The sequence below is a fragment of the Notolepis coatsorum genome (assembly GCF_963971535.1).
Source record: "Notolepis coatsorum genome assembly, chromosome: 1".
Classification (NCBI taxonomy): Eukaryota; Metazoa; Chordata; class Actinopteri; order Aulopiformes; family Paralepididae; genus Notolepis; species Notolepis coatsorum.
The window spans coordinates 68,909,469-68,934,399 of NC_140165.1; the positions used below are offsets into that span (position 1 = coordinate 68,909,469).

Genomic DNA, 24,931 nt, shown 5'->3' on the forward strand with positions numbered 1-24,931 from the left:
TATAGGGATGGCTAGGCGCTACTAAGGCTGTCCCCGAAGCCTGTTTTTGGGATTCGAACTTCGTCAGGGTTTTTCGAATGGACGTTCGAACATTCATTTTTAATTAAAATAAAAAATTAATTTCAATTTTTTTTTATACATTTCATTATTATAATTTTTTTATCCTCGAAGTAAATCCTCAATTTGAATAAAGTGATTAATCTGATTAAATTAGTCTTTTTTCTTTTATTAAATCAACTTTCCAGCCCCAGACCCAGCCCAGGGAGAAGCCCCAGCCCAACTAAATCAATTAAATCAACTTTCTTATTATATAACTCATCAGTTTTTTTTAATACTATAATATTAGTGTAGCCTAATCTTTATCTGCAACTGTGAAGAAAGACCCCATTGTTTTTTTTATTTTTATTAAAAATAAAAAATTCGAATGTTGATTTAGAATTTGAATGCCAACGTAACAAACGAAGGTTCGAACATTCGAACGTTTGGGCTCAGCCCTAGGCACTACGTCATCATATTCCAAAACGGCACTTCCGTGTCCTGTTGCTTCCAGACTGGATATTCAAAGGCAGTAAGATGGTGCAGTGCTGTGTCCCGTGTTGCAGCAATAGAAATTATGTCAACAAAACAGTCTCTTACTCCCGCTTTCCTCAGTTACTGTTTTTTTCTTTTTCTTTTTGGTTTCAGTTATAAGAATTGAGACCCTTTTTCACAGACTTTGAGAAGTCAGCGAAGTAGGATGTCACAGTAAAAAGGGTGACTGGTTCCTGGGCTGTAGCCATTGCTGTTTACATTGGCTGCATTAGATTAAACATGCTAGTGGACACGGAAGTAATGGTGACATCACACTAGCCATCCCTATAGTCACTTTCCCGCACCTACTCCCAAACTACGCATGCGCAGATTGATAAACCTAGATCTCTGGACAATCCAGAGAGACTCCGTGGGCAATCTGCGTATACGGAGTTCAGGAGTAGGTGCGGAAAAGTGACTATAGCTCGGCCGAGGAAATCGACTTGGGATTGGTGTCTCCATGTTCAGGAGACTCAGGCGTATAAAAGTATATTGGATCATGTTTCCGCACCCCCACAGCCGTAGCTACAACCACTTCATGTCAAGGCTCTCATCAACATTCATTCATTTTCTCCCCCTGCTCTCTCTCCCATGATTTCAGAATACCGGAAGTGTTGCGGTAGTCTATACTGTGAACTCTGGGAAGTGAAGTCCAAAAAAACCACACCTGCAAGTACCGCTCATCATCGCCATAGGTGCCGCCATAGGTGCCGCCAAAGAGAATGAAACAGATCTTCAACATTGTTACTTTAAATGTCACAGTGGAACTGAACGTATACAAATTATTTCAAAATTATTTTCAAAATATGTGTTGAATAATGTATATAAAATAGAGGCCATGCACGGAATGTTTGTATAGTTCTCCGTCTTCCAACATGGCTGTCTGTAACATAGCAACCACTGTTTTGTACACAGCAATGGAAGAGACAACTGTTTCTATGTGCAAAACAACTCTACCACTACACATATATTAGGCATTTTCGTGTGGTTACCAACAGTTACAAGCAGTCACACTGGAAAAAAGAACTACACAAACGTCTCGTACGCAATAGACCACTACACTTCCGCGTTACATTGAAATCGGGGAGGAGATTGCGGGGGGGGGGGGGGGGGGGGCAAATGAATGAATGTGGACGAGAGCCTTGACATTAAGTGATTGCAGATACGGCTGTGGGGGTGCTAGAGACATGATCTAATAGACTTGTATGCGCCTGACTCTCCTGAACACGGCGCGAGACATTCCTAATCGATCAGAACTAAATTGGCAGCGAAAAAGAGCGTTTTTAAGCATCGATTCCCCATGCACATGCGCAGATTGGCCACAGAGTGTGACGCAACGCACATCCACACTGGAATGTTCCATTAGAGGGGCATTAGAGGGGGTGTTGTGTTGTGAGAATGCTAAGATAGAATTAAATATACAGTAAAAGGAATACAGTACAAATATACAGAAGTCTACAGTAAGTGTAATATTGCACAGTGTTGTGCATTTATTATCAGTAGCTTAGGCTACATAGTAGGCTAATGACAGCCTATTCTAGTCTAGCAGGTGCTGGTATAGACATATAATATATCACATATATCACATATATGAAATTTTTTGCCTAGATATACGGTATATCTAGGCAAAAAATTTCATAGATGACTGAAAATCAACATTACTAGTCTTCAGATTTCAGAATTCCGGAAGTGTTGCGGTGGTCTATACATTAAGTATATTTGCATATCTTGTATGTCACAAATGTAACAGTACTGTATGTCATGTATGTCAGAAATGTCAAGATATATATCTATATGTTGCGTATGTCTTTAATGTCATTATTAATTGAAAATGGGGGACCCTGATGTAAACAAGACGAAAGTCTTTCTCTGGTCTGCATCCCCTTAACAATTGTGTGTATTGAGCCGTACTGTATTGTACCCATTCTGCAATCTGTTAAAAACAATTTTCAATCAATAAATCAAGTTATTATCTCCCTACTGCAAAAACATTTGTCCTCATTGGCTTAATTGCAATGGACCGGATTTGCTACCGTCCTCACAACACCATATACATTTAGTATCTGTATACTGTAGGAACTACAGCGTCTGCATGCTTTAGATGGCAAAGCCCGATTCAGGAGCTTGGGCCAGTGAATGGCATTAATGGGGCTCTAATTTGTGTAGAGTGATTGTCTAGTAAATTCCAGGATATTGGCCTCAGGCCAGGAGAGAACACGTGACGCCAAGAGAGATTTGAGTCACACATTTCTTTCCATTGTGGAGCACAGACCTCCACACCACAGACCTCCACACACCAGACCTCCACAGACCTCCACAGACCTCCACACCACAGACCTCCACACCACAGACCTCCACAGACCTCCACACAGACCTCCACACCACAGACCTCCACACACCAGACCTCCACAGACCTCCACACCTCAGACCTCCACAGACCTCCACAGACCTCCACACCACAGACCTCCACACCTCAGACCTCCACACCACAGACCTCCACAGACCTCCACACCACAGACCTCCACAGACCTCCACACCTCAGACCTCCACAGACCTCCACACCAGACCTCCACAGACCTCCACACCACAGACCTCCACAGACCTCCACACCTCAGACCTCCACACCACAGACCTCCACACAGACCTCCACACAGACCTCCACAGACCTCCACACCTCAGACCTCCACAGACCTCCACACCACAGACCTCCACACAGACCTCCACACCACAGACCTCCACACCACAGACCTCCACACAGACCTCCACACCTCAGGCCTCCACACCTCAGACCTCCACAGACCTCCACACCACAGACCTCCACACACCAGACCTCCACAGACCTCCACATCTCAGACCTCCACAGACCTCCACACCACAGACCTCCACACCTCAGACCTCCACACAGACCTCCACACCACAGACCTCCACACACCAGACCTCCACACAGACCTCCACACCTCAGACCTACACAGACCTCCACACCTCAGACCTCCACACCACAGACCTCCACACACCAGACCTCCACACCTCAGACCTCCACACCTCAGACCTCCACACCTCAGACCTCCACACACCAGACCTCCACAGACCTCCACACCTCAGACCTCCACACCACAGACCTCCACACCTCAGACCTCCACACCTCAGACCTCCACACCTCAGACCTCCACACCTCAGACCTCCACACCTCAGACCTCCACACCACAGACCTCCACACCACAGACCTCCACACCACAGACCTCCACACCACAGACCTCCACACCACAGACCTCCACACCTCAGACCTCCATAGACCTCCACACCACAGACCTCCACACCACAGACCTCCACACCAGACCTCCACACCTCAGACCTCCACAGACCTCCACACCTCAGACCTCCACACAGACCTCCACACCACAGACCTCCACACCTCAGACCTCCACACCACAGACCTCCACACCTCAGACCTCCACAGACCTCCACACAGACCTCCACACCACAGACCTCCACACCTCAGACCTCCACAGACCTCCACACCACAGACCTCCACACCACAGACCTCCACACAGACCTCCACACCTCAGGCCTCCACACAGACCTCCACACAGACCTCCACACCTCAGGCCTCCACACCTCAGACCTCCACAGACCTCCACACCACAGACCTCCACACCACAGACCTCCACAGACCTCCACACCTCAGACCTCCACACCACAGACCTCCACACCACAGACCTCCACACCACAGACCTCCACACCACAGACCTCCACAGACCTCCACACCTCAGACCTCCACACCTCAGACATCCACAGACCTCCACTCAGACCTCCACACCACAGACCTCCACACAGACCTCCACACCACAGACCTCCACACCTCAGACCTCCACAGACCTCCACACCACAGACCTCCACACCACAGACCTCCACACCACAGACCTCCACACAGACCTCCACACCTCAGACCTCCACACAGACCTCCACACCTCAGACCTCCACACAGACCTCCACACAGACCTCCACACCACAGACCTCCACACAGACCTCCACACAGACCTCCACACCAGAGAGTTTTATCTAAAGAAATAAAATATGTCATTGAGTAATGAATGGGTTGATACAATGCAGTTAAAGGTGCTGTAAGTTCAAATAACTGGTCTACATGTTAAAATAGTAGCTCTGCATTCCGACAGCCCTCACCGTCTGGTCAGTAACATGGGTCTCCCAGTCCCTCCACTCTGCAGTAAACAGTCATCACTGATATAGTGTCTGGTCAGTAACATGGGTCTCCCAGTCCCTCCACTCTGCAGTAAACAGCCATCACTGATATAGAGTGTCTGATCAGTAACATGGGTCTCTCAGTCCCTCCACTCTGCAGTAAACAGCCATCACTGATATAGAGTGTCTGGTCAGTAACATGGGTCTCTCAGTCCTTCTGCTCTGCAGTAAACAGTTGTCTGGTATCCCTTCCCACTTCATCCAATCAGGAGAGAGAACTCATGGTCTGACAAAAATAAGAAATAAAAACTAGTTAAGAACATATGTGTTTAAACAAATCAAATCAAATCAAATGTATTTGCAAGGCCCGACAACACACGTTAATGTCCCCATGGGCCGGACACGTCTTCTTTAACCTGTTCCACCCATCAGGGTCGGTACCGACCCCTAAATGATATTATGATCATAGATCCATATTTTTCAGAGTGATGCAAAAAATGTGCGATTATAAAATCAAACGTTTTCAAGTATTAACATCACTAACATGTCACAAAAGCATGTAGAATGTATATTATCATCAATACGTTAGTTTAGCAATAGGTTAAAGGTGTTAAAAGATAGTTTTAAGTTTTCGATTTTCGATCGTCCATTCCAAGCTTGAAACGAAAATGGAAATTTTGAACCATGGGAATTGTAGTCTTTTTGCTGCCATTTCGTAGAGGGCATGCATAGCTGTCGACCAGCATTGGAATTTTTCAGAACTACACTTCCTGGCAAGTTCTATGGTGATTCAAAGTTCAGAGTTGAATTATGAATTATGTCAATAACTGTTATTATTCACGATAATAAGCCACAAAAGGTAACGTTTTTGACAAATATTGAAACGCAGTTAGTTTCTCCTCTCTATTGTTAGCATGTAGGAACAATTAGATCTGAAATTAGTTTCAAAACGGTTGCACTGTGGGGAAAATAAAAAAGTACACTAGATTACAGTAGATATCATTATCTGTTCTTATGCACGCCTGGTGATACTAAATCCAAATAGAACTCGGGCATTTGAAAGATACTATATGTATATATATATATAAATGTGCGAAATGGCTATAATAAGGTAATGTATAAGCATCTATTCTATATTCTATAATAATATTTCAAATTGCATTGGTCCGGATGGGATAATTCAGTACTGTTTCTAAAGAACCTTCGGTTTTATCATCTTCCCTTTATTAATTTCCTTCGGTTTTTTGTACACATGATCTCAAGAGGGTACTGAATGAGGTCAGTGGCAGTTTTTTAAGTTTGGTCATTATTATCATGGTGTTATTCACTGTCAAAGATGTGTTGCAGGTCCTCCCCATCTCTCTCTCTCTCCCAATTTCCAAACTTTCCAAATATTCCCTAAGAAATATCTTTATTTTTTTATCCACTTTTTCTCCTTCTTTTTCTGTTTTTCTCCCATCCCAATTTAGTCGTGCCAATTTCCCCCTCCCCTGTCTTGATCGTTGCTCGCATGTGCCCCCCACTGGTTGGTCGTAGGGAGGGTTGAAGAATCTATCGCATGTCCCCTCCGATACATGCAGAGGCAGCCGGCCACTTCTTTTCACCTGCCAGCGCGGACTCTCATTGGCGAGGTGTAAAGTGTGGGAGGCTCACACTACCCTCGACATCTCCTGTCCTTGCTGTGCAGGTGCGCCAACCGACCTGTAGGAGTCGCTGTTTGTTTACAACGACCAAATTACCACCCATCGACTCCCCTCCCGCTGACTCTGCCAATTGAGTCAGTATGACGGCCGGCCCAAGCCGGAGGCAACGCTGACAGCCGGATTAGATACCGGTGTCTCATGCGCTGGTGACGAGCGCTTAGACCGCTGCGCCACCCAGCTGCACCCCTAAGAAAGATCTTAAAAGAAAAAATATATAGATTAGGGTACTGAACGAGGTCAGTGGCAGTTTTTTAAGTTTGGTCATTATTATCATGGTGTTATTCACTGTCAAAGATGCAAAGAAAAACCATAATTCATATTCTCCTTTGTTTCATCACAATTTAAGCAAGCCTAGTAATAGACACAATATTTCTGACACTGTGAATACATTCCCTGAGGTCCATAGATGTACCTAGATACCAAGAATATGCAAATAGCCCTTGTAGAAGTGGAGCAATATTCCATTTACCTAGGTATATAGTTTATGCGGATTTTCACATCGTGTGGAGAAACATAACAATAAGTCAAGAACAAAACAAGAACACCATAAGGTCCAACAAATAAAATAAATGCTAAATGAATGAATGCAAACACTCCCAGACATACCCCACGCGAAGGTAAGGAAAAACTCACTAAAACCTAACAATAGGAAAAAAATGCACCACAGGCAGTGTGGAGGAGTTAGGGCCCGCGTCCACTTGGCGCATATTTCTGACCGCACGCATCTGTTTTCAATGTATTCCAATGGGGAGGGAGCGCATGCGGCCGCCTCTAGTTAGTGCGCTGCCGTCGGCTTCTTTTCTCAGCTTTTTTGTGCGGCCGAAAGTTGAAACTTTCTGAACTTTCAGAGCGATGCGCTGGAGCTCATTTTCAGACAACCAATCACAGCCATTCATCTACCACTCTGTTTGTAACCTGACACCGGAGCTGCCTGCCTGTCTGGCTGTCTCCCACAGACCATTGAGATTTGCGACAAAACTAATAATAATAACTACACGAATACACTACTAAAAAGCTAATAAAAAGCAAAGGGCGAACTGTGGTGTCAGGCAATAACTATATATATAATTAATATACAATAAAGTTATTCAAATATGCTATAATATGTGCAAAACCGCGGCATGGCTGTAGATTTCTTTCTGTCATCTACAAGATGCGCTTCAAGCCAGCTCTGCCGGCGCACTCCCAGCATGTTTCACGGAGAAATATGCGCTAGGTGGACGCGGGCCCTTATATAACAAACAAGTTATATAATCTGCCGGTGCAGTAAGCAAATCTGGCTTGGCAATATTTCTTGAAATAAGTAGAAATATCTAGGATTCTCTTTCCTAGATAAAGTGCGAACAGGATACCAGAACATTTATTTTGCGTTTACTATAGTCAATTAAGATCATACAGAACCAAGCATTTCCCTGTAATGTACATGTACCTTATGTGACGAATAAAACAAAACTTGAACTCGAATGGTGGCCTGGTGAGAGGACAAAAGGATATCTCGAGGGGTAACAGGGAAAGGGGACAACACTTTTATTTTTAAAGAAAATAAATCAAAAAGAAATATCCAGATAGGCCCATTGGACCCAGACGATACATCACACAGGTAGGGTAAATAATTAAAACACACACCAAACAACCAAATAAAATAACAAGGTATGCAAGACATGCTAAAGTATTGACTTTACTTACTTCACATTACTTTTTTTTTTTTTTTTACTTACTTTCTTTTTACTGTATGTAGCACACTCAGCGGCTCATACAGAAATAAGCATTTCATCATAAAGTATTCTGTATTTTGTTGTGACATAATAATAAACAAACTTGAAACTTGATATGGTTATTATTATATCAAAGCTAAGGGGCTGTCAGTCCTCTGATTTGCGCCGGGCCAAACTACGCCCCTTAGCTGTGATATAATAACCATATACCACGGCCTGAAGTGGGCTATTGCTTTTATATAATAACCATATACCACGGCCTGTCATGAGATATTGCTTATTCGGCTGCCGTAGAAACGGTATCTAGCTACTTACATGATCTTTGCATGTGGTCTGGTGCTGGTGACCAACGCCAGGAAGAGTTCCCCCTCCGTCTTCGGGATGTCGTCACAGTAGACGGCCTCCCCCGTCGCCTGGCTGATGGCAGAGCGGTGCATCATGGGACGTCCCACCGGGTCCTGTTCGCTCTGATCCGGCGACACGCGCTGAAAAACAAGCACTCGTGGGTTGACCTCGCGAATGAGCGATGGAGAGGAAGGGGTGATCCGGTTCTCGTCTCTCTGGTTTGATTTCCACAGCCCGCATGCGACCAACAACAAAACAAAACATCAAAAATTGCAGGGGAGGCCTGGTGGAATGTAAATATCTACTGTATTAAATAGGGGTGGGGGAAAAAATCGTTACGTAGTAGTATCACGATACTTTGCGTGGTGATACTGTATCGATACAGGGACGCCAAGTATCGATATTTAATTATTCATAAAAAGAAAAAAGAAAGAAAATTGTATAAGGAAGTTGCATTGTTCATTTCAATACCTGTAATAGTACAGTAGTCCACACACACACATGTGCATTCAGTTAAGTTGGAATATGACTGTAATACAAACAGTTCAGTTTGTCAGGTACATGCAACACAGATTACAGTGTTTACATCTGTCTGCTTGAGAAAATACCATGTTCTGCAATCAAAATTATTGAAGTGAGATGAACAGACTGAACTTTATTTTATTAGATAAAACATGTTGACAAAGTTTTACTTTGCAGTTGAAAAAAGATAATAAAATAAAATTTGATAAAAAAAAAAAAAATCCGCAATACTCATACGATTTAGTCGTGCCAATTTCCCCCTCCCCTGTCTTGATCGTTGCTCGCATGTGCCCCCCACTGGTTGGTCGTAGGGAGGGTTGAAGAATCTATCGCATGTCCCCTCCGATACATGCAGAGGCAGCCGGCCACTTCTTTTCACCTGCCAGCGCGGACTCTCATTGGCGAGGTGTAAAGTGTGGGAGGCTCACACTACCCTCGACATCTCCTGTCCTTGCTGTGCAGGTGCGCCAACCGACCTGTAGGAGTCGCTGTTTGTTTACAACGACCAAATTACCACCCATCGACTCCCCTCCCGCTGACTCTGCCAATTGAGTCAGTATGACGGCCGGCCCAAGCCGGAGGCAACGCTGACAGCCGGATTAGATACCGGTGTCTCATGCGCTGGTGACGAGCGCTTAGACCGCTGCGCCACCCAGCTGCACCCCTAAGAAAGATCTTAAAAGAAAAAATATATAGATTAGGGCTGTCCCCGACTAAGGATTTGGATAGTCGACTATGATTGGCCGAAATTAGCCGATAGTTGACTATGAAAAGAAAAATATTTGATTTTTTTATTTATTTTTGATTTTTTATTCCATTTGGGCTGTGGGGGGTGCTTAACACATTCCCTGCCACGCTTCTATCCATCAATGTAGGCTCACTGCCACCATTCTAAGCCTATGGAGATGTTCACCTTCTTTGCAGGGCTATAACTTTTTAAATTGTATTGCTAAATTGACATTACTATGGCCCATTCAACATCTATCGTTCAGGATGTAGGAACGTTATACTTTTTCATTCATAGATTCTTCCAAAAATACCTTCTAGAATATGTATGTTTTTATCGTTTTCTGCAGTAATTCATAGAACGTGAGTTATAGGCATAAACACATATATAGATTATCAACTGCCGTTTATTGCCGATACACGCTATATTAAAAAATTCAACTGTACATGATCGTATACGTTATGATTCATCATGCGCGGATGAAAGGGGGGGGGGTCGTTTATAATTCCGTGATCGTCAGTAAATGCTTTATGTAGTATGGGTGATATATTGATCAGAGCGGTTTGCAGTGAAAAGAATAAACAATCAAGCTGAAAGTAACGTTACTGTCCTCTTACCGTTCGCCGATGAGACTGGAGGAAAAAGATCCCACTTATTTGACGTCGATCTACTAGATCCATTTCCGGTTTGTATGGCGCAATAAACACCCAAATCATATCGATTATTGAGTTATGGCAGCGATCCATATGCACGCCAGTGTTTGTCTGTAGTCCCACAACGATATGTGACTGCCGAACGGATTTCCCAGATACACCGATGGCCACTTCCGGTTGTAACTCGCCCGATCATCCACCAGGCGGCGGTATTGAGGCGTTGCACTATTGTGCAGGGTCCCACTGTATCACCAGAGGCTGGGTGGCGGAATTATGAATGCCATGGCGAAAAAATGAAATATGATCTCAATATCGCTGTACAGCGTGGTTTGGCAGAATTCGCATGGCCGGCAAACACGCTGTACAACGGGATTGGCGGTGGATGTGTTAATGTCTGAAGGACTCAACGGAAGGCTTCTTGTCCTCTGCAAAAGCATGCAATTGGTCCACTGATGGATACATCTTGATATTTGTCTAGTCTAGTGTGTTCATTAGATGGGTGAAATCCTCTTTCAGTGCCTCTGTGCCTGTTTTCTTATGCAGTTAGCCTCTGGTATGCGTGCCATTAGCATTAGCCACGCTTCTAGGCCTCTTTTCTTTTGGAAAGAATGATAAAAAATATATATATAAAAAATGTTGTATGCGACTAAGAGGTTGGCAGTCGACTACGGCTCCTTTCGATCGATTAGTCGACTATTCGACTAATAGGGGTCAGCCCTAATATAGATATAGATAGATAGATACAGTGGATTAAATGCAGTCTGCATTCGGAAGAGAAAACGACCAATCTAGATATTTCAAGATTCTATGCCCTATGCCAGAGACTCAATTTTGATGGAGATAATCTCCCAGATACAATTTAAAGTGAGTCTTTAGCAGAAACGGTTCTAAAGATATTTAATGCTTTGCAAAACATGTATAGTGTCGCATGGGCTTTAGAGGGTTATGGGAGGTCTTTAGAAGTGGTTTCAGCTATAGGCCAATCACAGATGTTGTCTCTTACCCCCAGTCCTAAAGACCTCACCTAGCTGTGTGCAAAATGTGATGCTTTTATCACAAAGTGCACAATTAGCCACTAGATTACAACAAAGTCTTGGTCATCTACAGCCAAAATGACAGATTAATTGACTAAGGCTACGTTTAGACGAGCGTTTTGTGAACAGAAACCGCAAAAGTCATCTTGCGGTTTCACTTTTAATTTTACGTTTAGACAAGCGTTTTGGGGTGGAATTCTCCGTGCAGACGACGCTGTAACGACGGAACCCCGCTGTCACACGATTGGCGCATATGTCACATGACGTGCTGTGAAGACCCGCCCTACTCTGCCTCTGATTCGCAGACTGTGGATGGGGAATGTGATTGTACCAAAGCAGAGTCACTCACAGATAGTGTGTCCACTCACGCCGCGGTACAGATTCTTGTGTATTTAACCCTTTCACTGCCACACGACAGCCGGTTGTGTGATAGTAAAGGGTTAACCTTCTGTCGTGTGGCAGTGAAAGGGTTAAAAGTACTGCCAATGTAGCCTTCAGGTGATCTCCGTTGATATAGTCAGACATACTTGCTTTGTTTACGTCTCGGCTACTGGCGCATACCTGCTACCTGTGACGTGAGCAGTACGCGCGACCAGAGCCGTGACAACCCTTTCGTCATCGTTTTAACAGATTTATACGGTTTCACAGTTTAGACGAGAGCGCAAAGCTTTTGCGTTTCTAGGAATTCCACCCTGGAAGGTAGTCTCACTTTTTTGCGGTTTCACCCCGTAAAAACGCCGTTTCCGTATAAACGAAAGGCACATCCGAAAAAATATTTTTGCGGATTCACCTGCTAGCGTTTCCGTCTAAACGGGGCCTAAGAGGAGCATAGAAAATGTTTCCCTTGAATTGCATTTCTGTCCGGACAGATTAGCGCACAGCCAGCGCCTCCCCCAACTCAACCACCAAGCGGTCAGAGTAACTGCCTTACAATCAGATAGAGAAGGCAGAACCTCCACCGTTTTAATGAAGATTCTGTCGAGACGGATCAACCCCACATTAGTGGTTAAACAAGCAAACAAAACAAAAAAAGTCTTCGGTTGGTTCTGAACGAGTGCCAGTATCTGACCTGGAATTCCTGCAAGCTTGGCTGGATCTGCCTGGGCAAGGGCCGGATACCACTGTCTTCAGGAAAGCCATCTGTGATCACATGCTGAAAATCAAATAGATGTTATTAGTACGTGTCAGGCATTTGACAGACGCTCCTACCCAGAGCGACTTACACCAAGAACAGTAGAATGAGCTCAGGCTCTAGCAGCGTCAGCAGGTAGCCACACATGAGGGGTATTGGGGATACATGGACAGTCCGCTGTCAACAGCCTGAGAATAAAATGGAATTACAAAGTAGCTTACAATGAAAAAGTACAAGGATAAGGAAGAAGCTTTCTTTCTTTTTTCAGATGAAGGTCAGATCCAACAGGATCGTTCTTATTCATGCCAGTGTGACCGATCGTATGTGACTCCTCTGCGTTGTGTATTAATTTCGATGCCCCGAGGGAGTTTCGAACCCGGGTCAGCCGCACCGCGGGCGACATCACAGACCACTATACCAAGAGGTGAATTCACTGCTTGGTAACGTGTCTATGTGTCTTTTCTTTTAAGGGGGAGTGAGTTTAATTCGCAGTACCGCTTACTGCCACAGTCACTTCACAACACAGTCCATCGTGACTGTGGATATTACTCACGGACCTCCGTTACACCAGCAATATGCGTTGGATGGAACTGATGTGTTAGATGTCATGTAACTGATGGGTAGTAATTTACTAATTCGCATTTTGTATTTGATGAACGTGGACACTGTTATGTGAAAATAAACTAAATGGGTTTTATTTCTATACAAATTTAAGAAAACACACACTGGTAGGGTCTGCCATTTTCTGTTCCCCAAGTTTTCCTCTGTGCCGTCTACACACCATGCACTCTGTAATAGTCTTCCTTGCAGCTGAATTGGCATTGATTATCCAATACCTCTGTCGAAGTCTGTACAACATGTGGTTCCTCCCAGCGTGTCCTAGTTGTTGATGGATATGACGTAAAATGAGCTGGGAGACATGCAGGTCTTTGGAAAGAATAACAGGGTGCTTGGTTTCTGATGGTAATGCAGACCTGTTCAAACGACCACCAGCTCTGGGGATGTCGTCCTCCAGTTTGGGCTCTAGCTTGTACAGTGGGCTGTCCTTGGAGACAATATTCGAGCCATGTTTGAGGCAGGCAATTTCACTCTTGAACCTGTGTTTCTGAACAAAACAAATTATTGCCCTTTCTGCTTCATCACAATCTTCTGGAGTCAAATGTTTTCCACAGAGTGTGGCTTTGAAGCTCTTAAGTTTCTGTTCAACTGTACTTTTCACTCCAGCATCTTTGTCATCTTTGGTAGTTTTAAGTTCCTTTCTTTTTTGACTCAGAAGCAACAGAAGTATTTTAAGTTCAAGGAACCAGGCAACAGACGTTTTAAGCGTCTTCCAAGATGAGAAGTAGTTGATGAGATGGTCTGTTGGATTTTCTGAATCCTTAACAATGGCATTCACTGCTGCTTCTCTTTTGACCTCCGGGTCATCAATGGGAATCACTGAATCCATTTCCAGTGTAGGCCACTCATTTTCAGGCAAATACAGGAAATCTGGGCCTTTAATCCATTTTCCATGTGTGAGAAATTCTTCAGCTCACAATCCACGTGACGCTTCATCAGCAGGATTGACCTTGGAGCCCACATACTTCCACTGGTCAACATCTGTAGCTTCTCTGATTACAGTGACTCTGTTGGCAACAAGCGTATGAAAACGTCTGGTTTCATTGGAGATGTATTTGATGACAGTCGTGCTATCGGTCCAAAACACTGACTTCTCCAGTTGCCACTGTAGTTCCCTTTGAAGCATGCCATCCATTCGGACAGCAAGGACTGCTGCTGCGAGTTCCAAACGAGGAATGGTGATGTGCTTCAGAGGTGCAACTCTGGCCTTTCCAGCAAGAAATGAAACATGCACCTTATCGCCTTTATCTTTATCTTTCAGTCTCAGGTACGACACTGTACCATAACCAGCTTCACTGGCATAAGCAAAATTATGAATTTGTGCTGTCACAGATGTTTCAAAGTTCAGGGTTTTGATACAGCGTTCCACCTTGAATACACTCATCCTTTGGTTTTGTGGCCAATAATGACTGAGATGTAATAGATCTTTCTACATAACAGACCGTACCGCCTTCTATGTATAAAGAAGACAGACGGTGTCACAGATCCAAGCAGTTGTTCTCCCGCATCCCTCCCGTCTCACCATCTCTCGGAGCTGCTGCTGCATGTGCAGGTTGAACTTGAAGAGCAGGCTGAGCGTGAGGGACCTCCGGAAGTCCACCTTGCCTCCGGGCGCCGAGGGAGGCAAGGCTATCTCATCCAGGAGGACGGTGTACGCCTCACTCAGCGTCTGCTCGCTCCAGGGCCTGGATGGATTGGACACACACACACACACACACACACACACACACACACACACACACACACACACACACACACACACACACACACACACACACACACACACACACACACACACACACACACACACACACACACACAAGATACAATAATGGCAGTAAAGTGGCAGTGAGATGATAGATATGGCAGTAAACTAATATAATGTAAACTAAAATAATGGCAGTAAAGTAAAGTGGCAGTGTGTGTGTCAGTGGAGGGGGTTAGTCCAGAGTCTGTGGGGGCAACAATGCATGTATAATACATTACATTTTTCTGGTATTATAATGTAATAGTGCCTATGTGCTAAAGTTGGCTAATGATGCCTCTCGCAACACATTTTAAGTAAAGTGTGTTACCCTGAAACTGAGTGGTGTTCCCCTTTAAGACCGTCAATCTGGTTGACAGACAAGACCGCTGTCCTTGTGTACTGTAGTTGATTGAGGTGACATGGTCATCATCACCGCTGGCCCTACTTGGCTGACGTCCTCTGCTGGGGTCACCGCTTGTTGGGTCAAGTGGCAAAGCCAGACCTCGCCATCATTTCCACCTAAAAAGTTGCTTATATACCTGACCCTTATCTTCTGTTATCTTAATCCTAACATCAGTGGAGACCTCATACATATACGAAAATATACCTATTTTTGGTCAGGGATTTTTGAGTGATTTTTCTTTTCTTTGCTAGCTTGGTCATTGTGACCTTGTTCTGGAGAATAAATCAATGTGACAACGTGGAGCCAGACGATTGGAATGTCAAGTACAGACCATGTCGCTGTGACATTACACTGCTGCCCTCTGTAAACACACATGCATGCCACACACACACACACACACACACACACACACACACACACACACACACACACACACACACACACACACACACACACACACACACACACACACACACACACACACACACACCTACACACACACACACACACACACACACACACACACACTGTTTGCCATCACTTTTATAGTGATGCCTCTCCTTGCACTGTATATTATTATTATTGCCTTTGTGTATTTCTAAACTGTGCAAAATAAAAACAAAAACAAACTGAGAAAGAAAGAAAGAAAGAAATGTCTTCATAATCATAAAAATCCAGCAAGCTGGTGAAGAAGGCTAGCGCCGTAGTGGGTGGTGAGCTCTGGCCACAGCACAGAAACTGCCCTGGTCAGGGTCACCAACGACCTACTGATGACGGCTGATGCTGGCTCTCCTTCCCTCCTCATCCTCCTTGACCTCACAGCAGCTTTCGACACCGTCGATCATGACATCCTCCTTCACCGGCTCCAGTCCACCATCAGACCTTCAGACTCTGTCCTTGAGTGGTTCAGATCCTACCTCGCCGGAAGAACGGAGTATGTCTCCTTGGGAGAGGCAGGGTCTGACACCCATCATGTCACTTGTCCCACAAGGATCAGTCCTCGGCCCCACCCTATTCACCCTCTACATGCTCCCCCTTGGCTCTGTCATCAGCCGGCATGGAATATCATTCCACTGCTACGCTGATGACACCCAACTATACCTAAAAATAAACCCCACCCCATCCACAGTTCTGCCATCTTCCACGCTGACCACATGCCTGGAGGAGACCAAGGCATGGATGAAGCACAACTTTTTACAGCTAAACAGTTCCAAAACTGAAGCCATTATCATTGGCACCCCACACCAGGTTCGTTCATCCACCATCACCACCATCACCTTTTCCGGCCAAAACATCACCCTGTCACCAACAATAACCAACCTAGGGGTAAAAATGGACCCTCACCTGACCTTTGAGGCACACATAAATCAACTATACAAAAATTCTTTCTACCACCTTAGAAACATCGCCAAACTACGCCCCTCACTCACTCTGTCAGATGCCGAAAAGCTCATCCACGCCTTTGTTTCCTCCAGGCTGGATTACTGCAACGCACTCCTCATCGGGATTCCTAGCAAGAACATCCAAAGGCTACAATGTATCCAAAACAGCGCTGCTAGGATCCTGATGAGAGTGCGGAAATACCACCACATCACCCCCATCCTCAAGTCCCTTCACTGGCTCCCTGTCTCACTCAGGATTGAGTTCAAAGTCTCCCTGCTCACCCACAAATGCCTCTACGGAAACGCCCCCCTATACCTCAAAGAACTCATCACCCCTCACTCCTCCTCTCGACATCTCCGCTCTGGCCAGGCAAACCTCCTCCAGCGACCAAAGGACAAATCTATGCACTATGGGAGATCGGGCTTTTTGCTCCTCCGCTCCCAGTCTGTGGAATGCTCTCCCTGACTACCTGAGAGCACCACAGACTGTGGATGTTTTTAAGAAAGGCCTCAAAACCCACCTTTTTAGTAGAGCCTTCTGTTGACCTTTTATCAAATTTTTTGCTCCACACATTTTATGTTCTTTTACCAATTTATTTTATCAGTTTTATTATTCTATGTTTCTCTGCTATTTTATGTTTTAGTCTTGCCTATTTTTATATTCTTTCTTTCCTTTATTCTCGTTAGCTTTTAAGTCCCTTTAACTGTAGCGCTCTGAGAGTTGCCCCGCAACTGTAAAGCGCATTACAAATTAAATCTATTATTATTATTATTATTATTATTGAGCTGGATAACCTAGAGGTGGTGGCTGAGAGGAGGATGAGGAAAAAGCTAGAAGCCATCCTGGAGAACCCCTCCCACCCTCTACGAGGAGCTAGCCAGAATGAAGAGCACGTTCAGCCAAAGACTCATCCCCCCCCGACACACCACAAACCGCCTGGGCCGGTCCTTTATACCGGCAGCCATCAGGCTCTACAACCAAGGGCTCGGACGGCCGGCTCTGCTGCCAGAACTATCACTATCACTGTCGGAACTCGGGACGTGAGAACTCGAGACTCATCCACGTGCACTCACTGGACTATCTTGTTTTTTGTATTTATATTGTATCTATAGTGTTAGTGTATATAGATACTGGAATGTATAGGACTATGAAACTCTGCATCCCCTCCCATGCTGCGTTGACACCTGAATTTCCCCCAAGGGGATTAATAAAGGATCATCTTATCTTATAATCAACTACTGCGCAATAAGAGTCAAACTCAGATTTGAACAAATTTAAAGCTATAATACATCATGTATTTGATGTAAGTAAGATCTAAACTGAGTGTATCCACATAATATGTTCTTGGGGAGGTGTATTGTACTGTAGATAAAAAAGGAATTTGGAATTTTCTTAGTCCATCAGATTTTTACACATGAAAGTAAAGAATGAGGGCAGCCGGGTGGCGCAGTGGTCTAAGCGTCTGCCCACCACCACAGAAACAGTGGGATCGAATCCAGCTGTGGTGCTTCCGGGGTGGCCGACCGTCCATACTAAACACAATTGGCAGTGTTAGAGGGTGGGAAAACCCGGCGAGGGTGGGTCCTCGTCGTTGTAAAACAGCGACTCCTACAGATCGGTCGGGGCCCCTGCACAGCGAGGTCGGATCCTGGGGGAGGTAGTGTGACCTTCCACACGTTACACTCCCCCAGTGAGAGTCCGCGCTGCCAGGTGAAAAGAAGCGGTGGGCTGGGTACACATGTGTCGGAGGAAGCATGTGATAGTCTCCGCCCTCCCGGACCGACAGTAGGGGGCAGAGCATGCAACAACCAGGTAGGGGATTGGGAATTGGCATAACGACTAACATTGGGATGGGAGAAAAACGGAAAAAGAAAGGGGGAAAAAGAGAAAGTATATATAAAAAAAAAAAAAAAATGTAAGCTTTCAAATGATGGGTCACACATTGAAATATTTTAAGAAGATTCTTTTTTTGTTGTTATTCCAAAACCTCAATTCTCAGATCAGACAAAAGCTGAGAAAAGAAAATCTAAAGTGTGTGCATTTTTAACACTGCGGCAGTCAGGTACTAGGTGTGAACAATGGCCCCTAGATAGTCCAGCCCTAACCACTCCCCCACTGGATTAGCTGTCATATGTCAGTAGCCCTTTTCACACAGACTTCATGGTATTATGGATTCTCTTTCCCCCCCCCAATCTGCCAGCGGTGGGTTGGCCACACTGAACCAAGTGTGTGCGTTCAGACCGAATGCTGAATAGATGGAGACGCAGTGTTGATGGAATAGACCAGCGGTTCTCAAACTACGGGCCGCAACCCTTGCAACCCTTGCATTGGCAAGTAAAAAAATTATAAAATCCCCCCCCAAAAAAAATATAGAGTATTCTCGATCTTGTTTGCTGATGACACCAACATTATAATGTCACATGAGAATTTTGCAGTATTAATTAGGGAAGCAAATGATGGTTTATCTTGTGTCTCAGATTGGTTCCAGACTAATAAGCTATCGTTAAATGTAGAAAAATCTAATTTTATTGTATTTTGTAATAAAGGTAAAAGTTATTCGAAAAAGGAGGCAAAGCTATTAATCAGTAACACCTAAATCAAACAAGTAACTTCAACAAAGTTTTTAGGGATCCTAGTTGATGATAAACTAAATTGGAAAAAACACATTGATCATGTTTGTAAAAAAGCAATGAAGTCAGTAGGTATAATTAGGAAGGTGTGTTCATTGATAAATAGAAGTTGTTTTTTAATCCTGTATTATAGTCTTATCTTTCCTTACATATCTTATTGTAACATAATTTGGGCTAGCACTCATTCATCTCATCTTGAAAAAATTATTTTACTTCAAAAAAGATTTGTTAGACTGGCAACCCTCTCAGATCGATTTGAACCATCTGCTCCTCTTTTCAAGAAACTAAACATTCTGACTGTGTCTGAGGTTAATTCTTTACAGATATGTATATTTGTGTACAAATGCATTCATGATCACAATCTACCAAATGGTTTTAATAGTTTTTTTTCTTTTAATTCAGATGTTCATTCATATGCTACACGTCAGTCCAGGGACCTGCATATACCTTATTGTGGTACTTCACTTAGGCAGTTCTCAGTGAGGTATAGAGGGTCCAATCTTTGGAATGCAGCTGATCCTATGCTGAGGAAATCTCCATCTCTGCTTATTTTTAAAGCAAACTACAAAAAAATTCTCATCCAAAAGTAGTAGATAGATAACAGGTCATACATGTAGGTATGCATTTGGTTATGTGGGTGGGTAGGTTTATAGGCAGGTGGGTGGGTTGTTATATATTATTATGTACACAGTATATCCATGTGTGTACTGTGTGTATGTATGTTTGTATTAACACGAATCTTTTAATGTATTCTGGTATTTTATAATATGCATATTTTTGTATTTTTGTATGTTTGATTTTATAAAACATACGGGGACGTTCTTGATAAGCCTCTAGGCTTCTAACTTCTCCTTCACAATCGTTATAACTTATTATGTATTGTTTTTACTTCTGTTTAACTGTGTTAATAAACAAACAAACAAACAAACAAACCCCTGGAATAGACGCAGCGCGGATAGAATCTACCTCCACCTGTCTCTCCTCCTCTACCTCCACCTGTCTCTCCTCCTCTACCTCCACCTGTCTCTCCTCCTCTACCTCCACCTGTCTCTCCTCCTCTACCTCCACCTGTCTCTCCTCCTCTACCTCCACCTGTCTCTCCTCCTCTACCTCCACCTGTCTGCTCCTCCTCTACCTCCACCTGTCTCTCCTCCTCTACCTCCACCTGTCTGCTCCTCCTCTACCTCCACCTGTCTGCTCCTCCTCTACATCCACCTGTCTGCTCCTCCTCTACCTCCACCTGTCTTTCCTCCTCTACCTCCACCTGTCTGCTCCTCCTCTACCTCCACCTGTCTCTCCTCCTCCACCTCCACCTGTCTGCTCCTCCTCTACCTCCACCTGTCTGCTCCTCCTCTACCTCCACCTGTCTCTCCTCCTCTACCTCCACCTGTCTGCTCCTCCTCTACCTCCACCTGTCTCTCCTCCTCTACCTCCACCTGTCTGCTCCTCCTCTACCTCCACCTGTCTGCTCCTCCTCTACCTCCACCTGTCTCTCCTCCTCTACCTCCACCTGTCTGCTCCTCCTCTACCTCCACCTGTCTCTCCTGCTCTACCTCCACCTGTCTGCTCCTCCTCTACCTCCACCTGTCTCTCCTCCTCTACCTCCACCTGTCTGCTCCTCCTCTACCTCCACCTGTCTGCTACTCCTCTACCTCCACCTGTCTGCTCTTCCTCTACATCCACCTGTCTCTCCTCCTCTACCTCCACCTGTCTTTCCTCCTCTACCTCCACCTGTCTGCTCCTCCTCTACCTCCACCTGTCTCTCCTCCTCTACCTCCACCTGTCTCTCCTCCTCTACCTCCACCTGTCTCTCCTCCTCCTCCTCCACCTGTCTCTCCTCCTCTACCTCCACCTGTCTCTCCTCCTCTACCTCCACCTGTCTCTCCTCCTCTACCTCCACCTGTCTGCTCCTCCTCTACCTCCACCTGTCTGATCCTCCTCTACCTCCACCTGTCTGCTCCTCCTCTACCTCCACCTGTCTCTCCTCCTCTACCTCCACCTGTCTGCTCCTCCTCTACCTCCACCTGTCTGCTCCTCCTCTACCTCCACCTGTCTCTCCTCCTCTACCTCCACCTGTCTCTCCTCCTCTACCTCCACCTGTCTCTCCTCCTCTACCTCCACCTGTCTGCTCCTCCTCTACCTCCACCTGTCTGCTCCTCCTCTACCTCCACCTGTCTCTCCTCCTCTACCTCCACCTGTCTCTCCTCCTCTACCTCCACCTGTCTGCTCCTCCTCTACCTCCACCTGTCTCTCCTCCTCTACCTCCACCTGTCTCTCCTCCTCTACCTCCACCTGTCTGCTCCTGCTCTACCTCCACCTGTCTGCTCCTCCTCTACCTCCACCTGTCTCTCCTCATCTACCTCCACCTGTCTCTCCTCCTCTACCTCCACCTGTCTCTCCTCCTCTACCTCCACCTGTCTGCTCCTCCTCTACCTCCACCTGTCTCTCCTCCTCTACCTCCACCTGTCTCTCCTCCTCTACCTCCACCTGTCTCTCCTCCTCTACCTCCACCTGTCTGCTCCTCCTCTACCTCCACCTGTCTCTCCTCCTCTACCTCCACCTGTCTCTCCTCCTCTACCTCCACCTGTCTCTCCTCCTCTACCTCCACCTGTCTCTCCCCCTCTACCTCCACCTGTCTGCTCCTCCTCTACCTCCACCTGTCTGCTCCTCCTCTACCTCCACCTGTCTGCTCCTCCTCTACATCCACCTGTCTGCTCCTCCTCTACCTCCACCTGTCTTTCCTCCTCTACCTCCACCTGTCTGCTCCTCCTCTACCTCCACCTGTCTCTCCTCCTCCACCTCCACCTGTCTGCTCCTCCTCTACCTCCACCTGTCTGCTCCTCCTCTACCTCCACCTGTCTCTCCTCCTCTACCTCCACCTGTCTGCTCCTCCTCTACCTCCACCTGTCTCTCCTCCTCTACCTCCACCTGTCTGCTCCTCCTCTACCTCCACCTGTCTGCTCCTCCTCTACCTCCACCTGTCTCTCCTCCTCTACCTCCACCTGTCTGCTCCTCCTCTACCTCCACCTGTCTCTCCTGCTCTACCTCCACCTGTCTGCTCCTCCTCTACCTCCACCTGTCTCTCCTCCTCTACCTCCACCTGTCTGCTCCTCCTCTACCTCCACCTGTCTGCTACTCCTCTACCTCCACCTGTCTGCTCTTCCTCTACATCCACCTGTCTCTCCTCCTCTACCTCCACCTGTCTTTCCTCCTCTACCTCCACCTGTCTGCTTCTCCTCTACCTCCACCTGTCTCTCCTCCTCTACCTCCACCTGTCTCTCCTCCTCTACCTCCACCTGTCTCTCCTCCTCCTCCTCCACCTGTCTCTCCTCCTCTACCTCCACCTGTCTCTCCTCCTCTACCTCCACCTGTCTCTCCTCCTCTACCTCCACCTGTCTGCTCCTCCTCTACCTCCACCTGTCTGATCCTCCTCTACCTCCACCTGTCTGCTCCTCCTCTACCTCCACCTGTCTCTCCTCCTCTACCTCCACCTGTCTGCTCCTCCTCTACCTCCACCTGTCTGCTCCTCCTCTACCTCCACCTGTCTCTCCTCCTCTACCTCCACCTGTCTCTCCTCCTCTACCTCCACCTGTCTCTCCTCCTCTACCTCCACCTGTCTGCTCCTCCTCTACCTCCACCTGTCTGCTCCTCCTCTACCTCCACCTGTCTCTCCTCCTCTACCTCCACCTGTCTCTCCTCCTCTACCTCCACCTGTCTGCTCCTCCTCTACCTCCACCTGTCTCTCCTCCTCTACCTCCACCTGTCTCTCCTCCTCTACCTCCACCTGTCTGCTCCTGCTCTACCTCCACCTGTCTGCTCCTCCTCTACCTCCACCTGTCTCTCCTCATCTACCTCCACCTGTCTCTCCTCCTCTACCTCCACCTGTCTCTCCTCCTCTACCTCCACCTGTCTGCTCCTCCTCTACCTCCACCTGTCTCTCCTCCTCTACCTCCACCTGTCTCTCCTCCTCTACCTCCACCTGTCTCTCCTCCTCTACCTCCACCTGTCTGCTCCTCCTCTACCTCCACCTGTCTCTCCTCCTCTACCTCCACCTGTCTCTCCTCCTCTACCTCCACCTGTCTCTCCTCCTCTACCTCCACCTGTCTCTCCCCCTCTACCTCCACCTGTCTGCTCCTCCTCTACCTCCACCTGTCTGCTCCTCCTCTACCTCCACCTGTCTCTCCTCCTCTACCTCCACCTGTCTGCTCCTCCTCTACCTCCACCTGTCTGCTCCTCCTCTACCTCCACCTGTCTCTCCTCCTCTACCTCCACCTGTCTCTCCTCCTCTACCTCCACCTGTCTGCTCCTCCTCTACCTCCACCTGTCTGCTCCTCCTCTACCTCCACCTGTCTCTCCTCCTCTACCTCCACCTGTCTGCTCCTCCTCCACCTCCACCTGTCTGCTCCTCCTCTACCTCCACATGTCTCTCCTCCTCTACCTCCACCTGTCTCTCCTCCTCTACCTCCACCTGTCTGCTCCTCCTCTACCTCCACCTGTCTCTCCTCCTCTACCTCCACCTGTCTCTCCTCCTCTACCTCCACCTGTCTGCTCCTCCTCTACCTCCACCTGTCTCTCCTCCTCTACCTCCACCTGTCTGCTCCACCTCTACCTCCACCTGTCTCTCCTCCTCTACCTCCACCTGTCTGCTCCTCCTCTACCTCCACCTGTCTGCTCCTCCTCTACCTCCACCTGTCTCTCCTCCTCTACCTCCACCTGTCTGCTCCTCCTCTACCTCCACCTGTCTGCTCCTCCTCTACCTCCACCTGTCTCTCCTCCTCTACCTCCACCTGTCTGCTCCTCCTCTACCTCCACCTGTCTCTCCTCCTCTACCTCCACCTGTCTGCTCCTCCTCTACCTCCACCTGTCTCTCCTCCTCTACCTCCACCTGTCTCTCCTCCTCTACCTCCACCTGTCTGCTCCTCCTCTACCTCCACCTGTCTCTCCTCCTCTACCTCCACCTGTCTGCTCCTCCTCTACCTCCACCTGTCTCTCCTCCTCTACCTCCACCTGTCTCTCCTCCTCTACCTCCACCTGTCTGCTCCTCCTCTACCTCCACCTGTCTCTCCTCCTCTACCTCCACCTGTCTGCTCCTCCTCTACCTCCACCTGTCTCTCCTCCTCTACCTCCACCTGTCTGCTCCTCCTCTATCTCCACCTGTCTGCTCCTCCTCTACCTCTACCTGTCTCTCCTGCTCTACCTCCACCTGTCTCTCCTCCTCTACCTCCACCTCTCTGCTCCTCCTCTACCTCCACCTGTCTCTCCTCCTCTACCTCCACCTGTCTGCTCCTCCTCTACCTCCACCTGTCTCTCCTCCTCTACCTCCACCTGTCTGCTCCTCCTCTACCTCCACCTGTCTCTCCTCCTCTACCTCCACCTGTCTGCTCCTCCTCCACCTCCACCTGTCTGCTCCTCCTCTACCTCCACCTGTCTGCTCCTCCTCTACCTCCACCTGTCTGCTCCTCCTCTACCTCCACCTGTCTGCTCCTCCTCCACCTCCACCTGTCTGCTCCTCCTCTACCTCCACCTGTCTGCTCCTCCTACACCTCCAC

At 46.9% G+C, this 24,931-nt stretch overlaps 1 protein-coding gene across 1 annotated transcript in view; it reads right to left on the reverse strand.

Moving 5' to 3' along the window:
• Positions 1–24,931, reverse strand: part of aox6 (aldehyde oxidase 6) — a gene marked incomplete at both ends in the record, with an annotated part of 210,658 nt that overhangs the window by 114,154 nt on the left and 71,573 nt on the right. Inside the window, 3 exons of the mRNA XM_084324231.1 lie at positions 8,504–8,673; positions 12,539–12,622; positions 14,742–14,904. Coding sequence (XP_084180357.1) covers positions 8,504–8,673; positions 12,539–12,622; positions 14,742–14,904 — 417 coding nt within the window. The remainder of the gene's footprint in view (positions 1–8,503; positions 8,674–12,538; positions 12,623–14,741; positions 14,905–24,931) is intronic.